Genomic DNA, 12,365 nt, shown 5'->3' on the forward strand with positions numbered 1-12,365 from the left:
CTTCTCAGAAAGTGTTCATCCATGAGATACAGTAGCGGCATGTGCTTGTAATTATGCCCTTATTACACATACACACCCAAAGGGAGGGAGAGGAAGAGGGGAAGAGAGGAAGAGAGGCAGAGGAGGAGGAAGAGAGGGAGAGAGAGCCAGAGGGAACTAGCCAAGGAAGAAGACTAGAAGACAACCTTAAGTCTGTAGTGGGATTCAGGACCCATAAGGAGAGGGGATGATGAAAATCTGTTTACAGAAAGGTTAACATCAGTGGTGGTCTGCATAGGGGCGGTACGCATAGATTCAAGTGTCTGAATGTTTGGCCATAGGAAGTGGTACTATTAGGAGGTGTCCTTGTTAGAGTATCGTTGGTGTTAAAAATGACGTTGAGCTATATAATGTTTATTATTAGCCCTATAATTATTTCATCAGTATTATTTAACCCGCTATCACAATTAAATAAAACACAGACACCGATTAGATTTTCTAACTGCCTTCAAACACCTTGGGCTGGGCAGATAATTCCACCTATGCTGTCTCAATAACCTCACCCTCCACCTCCCAGCCCCTATCCAATGCCATCCTCCTTAACCATCCTCATCTGGTCTACCTTCCATCCATAATCTCGTACTGGCTTGTATTCTTTATCTAGGCCTTTCCATTACTGGAGTCCTTTCTCCCAACCCACATGGTTCCTTCTCCACACTAACCCATGGTGGCCTCCTTCTTCCTCCTCCTTTCCTGTCCATCTGTCCCTTTCCCATGGTTTTCCTATCCCAAAGCCCGGGAACCTTAGCCATGCCTACCCCATTCTGCCCTGCCCAGGTTTTAGGCCTTTAATTAACCAATCAGGTATAATGTCGTAGACAGGTTTACACAAGGATGGGTTATACCAGATCTTGAGGGCCAGTAATTAGCACCAAACTACAAGCATCAGACCAACCCCCAACATTAAAGGAAGTGTGTCACTGTGGGGGTGGGCTTTGAGGTCTTAAATACTCAAGCTATGCCCAATGTGAAACACATCCAGGCTCCCCCTTGCTGCCTGCGGATCAAGGTGTAGAACTCTCAATTTGTTCACCAGTACCATGTCCACCTGCACACTTCTATACTCCCCACCATGATGGCAATGGACTAAACCTCTGAAACTGTTAGCCAGCCCCAAAGTAAATGTTTTCTTTTATACGAGTTGTTTCGGTCATGGTGTCTCTTAGCAGTAAAGCTGTACGACAGCACCCTTCTTGATAACTCGGGAAAGACTTAAAGAGTCCCAAAGAAAGGAATCCTATTTTCCATACAAGTTGGTTTCTTATCCAATCCCCCAAAGTAAAGGCTTTCTCTTAATAAATTTCATCCAAGAATGTGGAGTTCCATATAGTTTCAGTTGCCTTACTTAGTCTCTGGACATTGGTCAACTAGGTTTCACCAAGAGATTTGAAAGCCAACCCAAGAAAGACTAAGGCCAAATCAAAAGAGACTCCAGACCATAAAGAATAGAATTCAAGGGATACAAAGGAAAGGAAAGGAAGCTAATGAAACTGTACAGTTTGTATAGAATGTTATATATGAGTCAATATTATGACTTTTAAATATGCAGGCTTATGACAAAGGACCTGCTCATGTGCTTACAAAGATTCAAGAAGCCCTGTGATATGCTATCTATCTGCAAGCTGGAGGCCCATGAAGATTGAGGCTCCAGTCCCAGAACACTGGCGTGGAGAGCACTGGTGTGTTAAGTCCTGGCCCAAGTCTGAAGGCCTGGTGCAGTCCAAACGAGTACCTACATTTAAATACGTGGTCCCCAACTGTTGGTCCTGTTTGGGTAGGTTTAAAAGATGTGGCCTTGCTGAAGAAAAGATGTCATTTGGGGCAGTTATTTGAGGCTTTGAAAGCCACAAACCATTTCCAGTCTTGTCTCCCTTATGGTCAGGGTTCAAGAGGAAAGCGTTCAGCTTGCTGCTCCAGCCACCATGTTTGCTTGCTTTGCCACGCTCCTCCACCAGGACACTTATCCCTCTGCGTCACGTGACAGCTCATGATGGACAGCTTGAGTTATGGTAACCTGGCAGCTGAAGGTCAAACATTCGGTCTCTATTGAGGCCCAATGGCAGGTGAAGAACCATCTGAAAAGGAAAGTAGTTATCTGGAAGACAGAAGGGTCTGGCTCTGTGTTCTAAATAAAGGCCTGCTCTGTGACTCGGCCTGCCGACATCTCTGAACAGCATCCCTGTTTGCCACAGACAAGTCCACTGGATCATGTGACCTGAGTGGCGGGGCAGCTTGCAGAAGAGCCTGGCCCTCCTGTGGCACATTCTCTTGTCATGAGCCCAACTCAGAACTATCAGCTTCTGGTAGTTCGCTGGGGCTATGAGACTGGGATTCCCTTATTTCAACCATTTGGCAAAATTGGCAGCTTGGAATGACAGTGAGGTTATAGCTTGGAATAGCAGTGAGGAATAGGTGGTGTATAAAATACAAAGAGGCCCAGCAGGCATGGCACCCCTGTTCTGGTTGAGGGAGGGGCCATAGGCAACAACCTAACTTTTCCTTTAGCAGGGCTATATTTTTGTAAGTTTTATTTTTTTTATTGTAGTTTGCTGTTTATTTTATTGTGTGCACGCATGTTGTGTGCACGGCACATCTGTGAGGGTCAGAGGACAACTCTGTGGAATCCGTTTTCTCCTTCCACCCTTACGTGGCTCCAAGGACCTTACTGAAGCCATCTGGCCTGCACAAGAGCTCTTGCCTCTCAGCCATCTCACGAGCCCACAGGCCATCTCGACGCCCTCCACCACTGCCCTCTAGGACACTTCACTGAGACAGACGGCTGCTGAAGTCTAATTGGATTAACTACTGATAAATGCCTTAGCACTGAGCCTCAAGTGGTTGTTACTTCTTGCTTAGCAGGACGAACCAGCACATTTCTGCCAGCATAAAGGATCCTTCCCAGGCAAATGATGACATGGGGCTGGAGTGAGGACATCCCTGCGGTAGGACAGTGAGGGTGCCAGCAGGAGCCAAGTCTAATGGCCTTTACAAACAGGGATGGAGCAGGATGGCTGTGGTAGGGCATTTTCCACCCCAAAAGTTGCACGCCATCTAGCAAGGTATGTGCGAATCTGTTTAAGCAACGGATCGTTATGTAGCACACCGCTGCAACTGGGGACTCACCAGGAAAGCCCCTGACAATCTGTCTTCTCCAAAATCTCACATCTTCTACCCTTGGGAGGGGTGCATAGGCTCTGGGAGGAACCCGTATTCTTTATGGTGCTAACACTTCCAAGCCAACAATAAAGCAGAAGCAGTTCTGATGACTTCCCAGAAGATGTAGCCCACGGCAGCTCAGGTGGCCTCGCCCACCCTCTGCCCCTCGGCTCACAGGTCAAAGCACCAACTTGGGCTTCTTCCAGATGCTAAGTGTCACTCTGGAACTGAAAGACTACAGTACAGGTTCAGAGCCAGGAGACAGCACTGAGGCACACCACCACAGACCCCAGTCTCTGTAAGCTCTGCAAGGCCAGCTTCAGGTCTGGAACCACCCAATTCTAAGCCAGTCCCCCACAAAGGTGAAATCATTTCTTTTACTCTGGCGCGCACAGACAGTATCAAGAGCCCACATGAACCTTGGGAGGAAGCCAGAGGTAATAACAGTACACCTTTTGGGCAATGCTGACGAGACCATGATCCCCTTCACACGGACAGTACCAGGGCCTTGGGCAAGCACCCCACCCCTTCAGCCATGTCCTCCACTCCTATTTGTTTCTTTGGGCCAAAAGTACATCACTTAGACAATGAAGTTTGACTGCTTTTACAATGGCTTTTGTCAATCTTTGCCTTTTAATTGAAATTAATTCTCTGACACAGATTGCCAACAATTTCCACCATTTCAATTTGCCTTTTATGTGCCCTGTCTTTTTAAATAATTGTTCCTTCCATCATTGGCTCCTTTTATGAGTTTTTTCTTTGTGTGCTTTAATTCACTTATTTCTATTGCTGTGCTTTCAGACTTTTTCTGTTGTTGCTGTTGAGATAGGGTTTCTCTGTGTAGCCCATCCTGAAACTCACTCTGTAGACCAGGCTAGCCTCGAATCCAGAGATCCACCTGCCTCTACCTCCCAAGTACTGGCTTCAGATTTTTAAGTGATTACCACTGAAGTACAAATTCATGTCCCAAATCTAGATTTAATACCAATTTGGTATCAATAACATTACAACCAAGGACCATTCATGGAGATAACCTTAGAACCCCTGCACAGATGTAGCCCACGGCAGCTCAGTCTACAAGTGAGTTCCCTAGTAAGGGGAACAGGAACTGTCTCTGACATGAACTTGGTGGCTGGGTCTTTGATCACCTCCCCCTGAGGTAAGGGGTGGGGGACAGCCCTACCAGGCCACAGAGGAAGACAGTGCAGACAGTCCTGATGAGACCTGATAGACTAGGGTCAGATGGAAGGGGAGGAAGACCTCCCCTATCAGTGGCTGGGGGAGGAGCATGGGACAAGGGAGAGGGCTACAGCTGGGATACAAAGTAAATAAATTGTAATAAACTAAAAAATATATTAAAAAAGGAAAGAGTTAAAAAATAACATTAAAAAAACCCTCTGGTCCTAGCAGCAGCCATCACTGCTCTTATATAAATTATATATAAGTATATACACAATTATATAAATGTAATTGAATATAAATGTAATAGTATATAAATTACATTTACATAAAATACATCAAGTACCATAAATTATTAAAACATTGATGCCAGGAGTCAGCAGTTGCCTTTCATAAGATCTTTGGGCACATTTTCATGTTTTGTGCAATCTGTTCTTTCTTTAGATTTTTTTCATTTTTCTAGTTATTTTGTTTGTGGCATCTCCATATTTTAAGGGTCTGTATTAAGTTCTTAGGCCCCTCCCCCATCATCTTTTCCCATGATAGTGTCACATATTTTGCTTATATAAGCTTGGTAATGTGACAACTAGTGAAGGCAGACCTCTTAAGCCAGATGTGGTGGTATACACATGGGAAGCCAAGTCCAGAAATACCAGTTCAAGGTAATTCTGAGCTACAGGGTGACTTCCAGGCCAGCCAGGGCCATGTAAGACCCTGCCTCTCTCTCTCTCTCTCTCTCTCTCTCACACACACACACACACACACAGACACACCCTCCATTATCTTTTCAAAAATGTCTCATGTCTGCCCTTCTAATTCTCTATTATTCAATTAATATCAAATAATTATACTAACCCTCCCTGGCCGAGTATCCTGTGCTACAGTTGGGCAAGCTTGACCTTGTGGTGACTCCCACTTGCAGACACCTCAATAGTCTATGAAATTTTAAAATGTAGGCTTGAAGATATGTATGCCCACTACACGCATGCACGTGTCCATGAAGGCCAAAAGACAGCATCGGATCCCCAGAACTGGCGTTCCAGGCAGTTGACAGCCAGCGTGGGACTCGAACTCTAGTCCCCTGAAAAGGCAAGTGATCTAAACTGCTGAGCCATCTCTTCCGGCCCCAGCTCAGGTTTTCTGACTCAGCAGTTGTAGCAGGCATTACATCTACAGGCCTCTCACATCAACATGTACTGGTCATCTAGCTGAGCATCCCTGAGCCTGCTGCCAACCTCACCAGCCCCTTGCTGGTTTGGTTCCATTTCTCCGATTCGGCAGATCTCTCTAGTCTGGACCCCGCACACGGTCCCTCATCCCATTCATCTCGTTAGTATGTTTGGTCATCTCGAAGAGCCTTCCCTGGCCTTTGCCACACATTTTGATTAGGTTCCATTCATTTCGCCCTGCACTGCTTCAGTGGAGCATACGTCAATGTTTGGGATGCTGCAGTGGCCATTAAGCTTCAGTAAGACTGCACTTGCCCCTACTGAATGTGGCAATCTAGCAGAATGTAGCACACTTAGCCTTGTCAAAGAGAAACCGAATTATCCAGAATGGCTTGAAATCAATACATAACAGCAATGGGAGACATTCCGGCTACTGGAGGAAAAATTCCTGACTTGAATGAAAATGAGTTTATTGCTGAAAATATGTTTCAGTGATGCAATGCTTATAGCCAAGAATAAGGATCTTCCAAGACCTTTCAGTTTCCAGGGAGAAGCAGGATTTATTGTCATTTGCTCTTTCCACATGTTACACGGACGAAAAGGGCTGCTGGGATCACCTGCGTTTAATATATACTGAATCCAGTGAACCTGCAATTTTAGAACTTTTCTTGAAGCACATATTGATGAAAATACTTTGGTGAAAAAGTATTTAGAGTCCACTGAGCTCTTCCCACCTTGTCCCACAGAGCATGGGACACTCCTCCACACCAGTATTTCTACAAACACAAGAAAACAACACACAGAGCGTACTGGAAATAGTTGGTTCTTTTTAATCAGCCACTGATGATGTAATAAAATAATTCCAAGTGATACCTAATTTAAACATTTAATAGTTCATGGAAGGATAATCTACAGCATGATATAACACCTAACTGTCTTTTTTTTTTTTTTTTTTTAAGAAAGGAGGGATGAAGGCATGATCAAAATTACGGCTGACAATTTGGGTTCCTGTGGGTACTTATGGGTCATTTTGTAGGTATACTGGCAGAAACAATGTTGACAGCCAACCTGTTGTTCTTAGAAACAATAGTATGCTTAAAAAAAAAAAGGAAAAAGATATACATTTGAGCTCATATTTGAAAACAAAGAAAGAATATCCACCACATATCACAACAGATTTTCTTTAATAATATTTTAACATTAAGTTTGTTATTGTAGGGAAACATCTCTTCTTTTTAAACACAGAATTAAAAGTTCATTGTATTAAATAATTGCAGAGAGAACAAAGTTTTGTGTTCTGTACAAATTAAAGGTCCCATGAACATACTCCCCCCACCCAACCAAAGCTCAATTTTGCAATGGTCTCGGCAGAAAATAAGCAGTTCACAATTTAAACAGAATTCATAGCATTACAAAAGTTGACAGAACCCCTATCTTTTCATCATTTCTTTCTAACAGCAAAGATTACAATGACAGAATTGAATGATCAGAATGTAAAAATATTTGTGCAAAACTGCATTAATTGTTCTCACCATCTAGTCAGGGTAAAAACTCAAACACAATGACAACAATGAAGAAAAACTATGGTGGAAGTTTTAGATTTCAAACAAGGATTATACAATTACTAAACATGGAAAGGAACTGTGTGTGGCACCATGAGCAGCAGGAGCAACAGATGCGGCAGCCATGCCAGCTGAGAAGCTGGATGGGAAGGCGCCAGTCTATCCATGACAGCCATCCGTCAGAGACTGCAAACCAATGCCAGTTTAAAACTCACTTCAATGTCTTTACTCGTGAATTTGCAGACCGTAGTGAAATGCTTGCATATTTTTCCCTTCCTTTCAAGGAGTGTCTCATGCATTGCTGGCAATCCTTAGAAAAGTTGAATCATGGACTCTCTGGATTTACCTACACCAATCCATTTAACTGGAAAACAAAACAAGAAAATAGCATCAAGTCCCTTGTGACACTTAACCTTGGGATGAGGAGAGGAGAATCCTTACGAGGCAAGAGCTAAACTCCCACATCTACATTTTAAGATAAAAGCAATGTTGTATTTAAAAAGTAAAGATTCAAAAAGCAAAGTATCAGGTTTTTTTTAGTACTCAGTAATTTAGCATGAATTTTTAAAAGTTAATATTACTTCTTAAAGGCAGTAATAACAAATACTGAATACTTCAATCTCAAAAACAAAGCAGAACTGTAGGTGTTATTCCATAATTTAGTATATAACAGAAACCTTTTAAATCAGGTTAAGAAATATGCATTAATGTAGATTTTAAGCATCAAAAGGAGTTTCTGGAAAGATGGCTTGGTGGCTGAGAGTACTTGCTGCTCCTGCAGAGGACACTGGTTCAGTTCCTAGCACAGAATCAAAACATTCACAGATCCTGAGGATCCACAGTGCCCTCTCCCAGCTCTGTGGGCAAAGCACAAATGTGGTGCACACACATATGTGTAGGCACACATACAAAAATAATAAACCTTAAAAAGAGTTCTTCCATGTAATATGATTTTAGCATATTAAAACATAAACATTATTTGTTACCCTTAATGTTATGAAAGCTGTTTAAAATTGAAAAACTATACACTGTGTTAGAGTGCTTTCGTGTTTTCTAAATGTGACAAAAATATACAGGAAAACTGTCATCTTTAGACACAGTGATTTGAAGAAGTGATTTGATTTTTTAAGACATTATAAAATTAAGTTGTAAATATTTCTGCTTCAGAGTTTTCTTCTGTAAGATTTGTCATATATTGGTAATAATAATAATAATGAACTAAGTCGGGTGTGGTGACACACACCTGTAATGCCAGCACTCAGGGAGACAGATGGATGTCTATGAGTTTGAGGCCAGCCTAGTCACAAAGCAAGTCCAGAACAGCCAAGGCTACACAGAGAAACCCTGTCTCGGGGAAAAACAAACAAACAAACAAACAAGGATAACAAATAAAAGAATAGCAACAACAAAAAATAACCATTAGCAAATATGTCCGCTAAATTTGACATTGATTGGGCGGGACCCAGCAATCTAGAAACAAGAACCATGTCTGAAATGCAGCATCAATGAAAAGGAAGCACACAGAGAGAGGGTTAAGCACACACTGTTGTATGTAAAAAATACCTCCTTACCTACTTTTTCCTGTCTCTAGTTCCCATCAATGTAAACAACAGGATAAAGGAGAAAGCAATCATGTAAAAGAAAGCCCACCTAACTTCATTATGCCCTACCCTGGTCATCTTGTTTTAATTGTTTGATATATGAGTTACATCCATTTTTCATTCTTTTGTTTGTTCGGGTTTTTTGTTTTATCGAGACAGGGTTTATTATATAGCCCTGTCTAACCTAGCACTCCTAGCAATCCTCCTGCCTCTGCCTCCCATGAGCAAGGACTACATGAGTAAACCAATTCTTTATTATTGCTTTATATCTTTTGCTAATGAAGTGCGCTGGCTAGTTTTATGTCAACTTGACACAAGCTAGAGTCACTAGAGAGGAGGGAGGTCCTCAGTTGAGAAAATGCCTCCATAAGATTGGGCTGCAGGCAAGCATGTAGGGCATCTTCCTAATCAGTGCTTGGGGGTGGAGGGGCAGTCCATTGTGGGCAGTGCCAGCCATGGACAAGTGCTCTCAGCCATCCAAAACAAGCCAGTAAGCAGCATCCTCCATGGCCTCTGCAGCTCCTGCCTCCCAGGTTCCTGCCCTGTTTAAATTTCTGCCCTGAATGAATATCAATGATGAACAGTGATGTGAAAGAGTAAGCCAAATAAGCCCTTTCCTCCTCAAGTTGCTTTGGTCATGGGTGCTTCACTACAGCAATAGAAACCCTAATAGGACATGTCTGTTTTTATACTCCATCGATTCCTAACGTTTATCCAAGATTCCAACTCTTAAGAGCAGCTTAGGCCAAGTGAAAATAACAACCATCACCACAACAAAAAAACATTTTCTGATGAGAGTGAAAGCCAGAAAAAATTATTTATCAAGAAAAATAACAAGAGTCAATGTCCTGGGGGGGAAGGGGGGGAGACCCACAGAATAACAGAAAATTAAAGACAGCAGCTCATAAAGTGTTTACCTGGTATTTGAAGTTCATCTTCAATAAACCGAACATAATTTTGTGCATTGACAGGCAGCTCCTTAAATGTTCTTGCATTAGATATGTCTGTGTTCCATCCTGGGAGAGTCTTATACTGAACTTCCACTTTGTTTAAGACCTCTTGGTTTGCTAAAAGTTAAGAAAGTATGTGTGTTTATGGAACACTGGCTGTTGTCAAATGCCGTTATTTTTTTTTTTTTTTTTTTTAGAGATGGTTTCTCTTCTTTCCAGGCTGGTATTGTACTCTTGGCAATACTCCTCCTTTCAGCCCATCCATATTCTGGGATTATAAGCGTGCCCAGTTCAAATAACTCTAACAAAATAAGGTTCAAGGGCTCTTATCAAAATCCTCAACACCAGATGCGTGTCAGAATTTAGAATTTTCAGACCTTTAGAAAGGTAAAAAACCAGCATGTGCTCCCTCACACACACACACACACACACACACACACACACACACAATCTAGGTTGGTATTTTATAAGTCAACATCTCTTCAGTAACATGACTATACACTGTAAGTGGAAAAATCACATGGTTATAACATCAGTTAACAGTCATAGTAAATGAGTTAGGCCAAACTTCAAGCATCTGTTGCTGGAGCACTTTGAATTTCTATACTATTATTTCTGTGTCTACAACATCAGCTTCACAGAAGGCTGGTACACCTTCAATCCTCTGACAAATCTACTGCGGGACGGGAATTTTCTTTATTATGCCACCTGATGACTTTCTCTAATCTCCCTGCTGGAATCTGCATGTGCACTACAACTGATGAGCAGATTCTCAGGCTGCAGATCACACACTACAGTGTGGTTCAATGGTCAGGCTTCTCTCCAGAGTGGAGTGTCTCAAGAATAACTTATACCACATACCAGCTAAAAAGGTTTGTGGAAACACACTGGGCTTTCCACAGTACATTAACAAAATGGAAAACCAAAGGATACAAGTTCAAGATAACCATCAATTCAATGATCCCCTAAAGTAACAATCTGTAGTACTCAGAGGACGACAACAGCATTTGAGTCTCTCTAATCTACTTTCTGTAATGTGTGATACTCAAGGGAAGCCATGAGGAACAGGAACAGCAATCAGCTGCACTCCGTGTACCAAGGCTCTCATCGTAAGTAATGTTTCTGAGAACATCCTACAAAACACTTCTTGGATGAAAATCTCCCTCTTGGAGTATTTCTGGAGAAATCTGGCCCAAGTAAGCTTAAAAAAACTAAAACAATAAAACATAAATGACAAGTTTTGTGTTTATGAGTTTTTAATATTTTAATTAAAGAAATTTGCTATATGACTGATGATACTCCTTGCCAAGTGTCACTATATTCAATTATATATTTTCTTTGGTACTTAAGCTATATTAGAACTCTTAAAACAGCTTTGAGGTAGCATTAATGACCAGGACATAATATATACTTAAATAATCAGTTTTCCAGGTAACTGTACCCTAAAATGTTAACAGATGCCTGTTTTTCTGTAAGAGAAATTGGAAAATGACAGAAAGTTTTTCTCCATAAATGTCCAGTCTTAGGGTCATAAAAACTTCTCAGCCTGCCAAGTTTCATGAAAGCTGTAAACATTCCTTCAACTGGCATTTCCTTGGTGTTTAAGAAAACTGAAAACCCAGCAATTTCCATTTCTAAAGGTAAAAGCATTTGCTGAACTCTTGAGTAAGTAAGGAAATTCTGTGACTTAAGACAGTCTTCAAAACCTGTTCTGCCTCAAGTAAGCATCTCTTTCACCTGTGAACTTCAGACAGAGAGGTTAGAGAAACTCTCTCACAGGGCTTAGAGGATGAAGTAAGTTACTGTACTGAGAAAGAGGACACCACAAGACACAAGGATCTTCTCTTTTACCTCTTTATTCCCAAGGAAGAGAGAAGAACCCCTCCATAGAAATCATTCACTTAAAAAAATTTTTTTTCCTCCCCCACATTGATATTGCTCTAGAGAATGGTCTGGCTATTGCCCAGACTATCTCTGAACTCCTGAGCTCAATTGGCCTAAGTAGCTGGGCTACAAGCACTCACCACCATACTTAGCTTGTGTCAATTATTATAAATTTTAAAAGATGAAATCCTGAAGAAGCATGGTCCAATCATTATGAGTTTAAGCACATGCTTGTGACTCAGCATTGAAGTGAATACCAGTTTTCAACAAAATGCTGAGTATATCTGCACTATTAGTAAAAATCAAGCCTGTGAAGGATGCATAACCTTATAAATAAGTAGCAATTATATATCATACATAATGTATAGTTAAATAGTAATATTAACAATCTTATAAACTTTAGGCACAGACCTGGGAAGTGAGGTATAATTTCCCCATCTAATTTGTAAGCAACTCCAACTTTGATTTCTGTAAACATATCCAAAATATCCAACTTGGTAAGGGCCAACCTAATTTTGAAAGAAAAGACATTGTTGAAACAGCAGACTTCTGACTGCAGTCTGATTGATGCAGAATTAAGGGGAAATTCATGCAAAGCTCAAAGTTCCAAAGCAATTCTGAAAACTGGTTAGGATTGTACTTGAATGCGTGCCACACATAAAACACCACATTGATGAGGACACTACACTGACGTATAGTCTTCATAATACACCAAAGTTACTTTCTAGTAATTACAACACATTTTCACTGGTGGCTTCACACTTGCTCAGCTGTCTTATGAATAGTGGCTGTGGGAGGCTGCCTGGAGTTAAGGAAGCACTTTGT

At 41.5% G+C, this 12,365-nt stretch overlaps 1 protein-coding gene across 1 annotated transcript in view; it reads right to left on the reverse strand.

Moving 5' to 3' along the window:
* Positions 1-6,350: 6,350 nt before the first annotated feature.
* Positions 6,351-12,365, reverse strand: part of Adss2 (adenylosuccinate synthase 2) — a 33,221-nt gene continuing 27,206 nt past the window's right edge. The window contains exons 11-13 of the mRNA XM_021643858.2: positions 11,952-12,049; positions 9,624-9,773; positions 6,351-7,469 (exon numbers count right to left, since the gene is read on the reverse strand). Of these exons, the coding sequence (XP_021499533.1) occupies positions 7,417-7,469; positions 9,624-9,773; positions 11,952-12,049 (301 nt within the window). The 3' untranslated portion in view covers positions 6,351-7,416. The remainder of the gene's footprint in view (positions 7,470-9,623; positions 9,774-11,951; positions 12,050-12,365) is intronic.

Source organism: Meriones unguiculatus, chromosome 11, assembly GCF_030254825.1.
Source record: "Meriones unguiculatus strain TT.TT164.6M chromosome 11, Bangor_MerUng_6.1, whole genome shotgun sequence".
NCBI lineage: Eukaryota > Metazoa > Chordata > Mammalia > Rodentia > Muridae > Meriones > Meriones unguiculatus.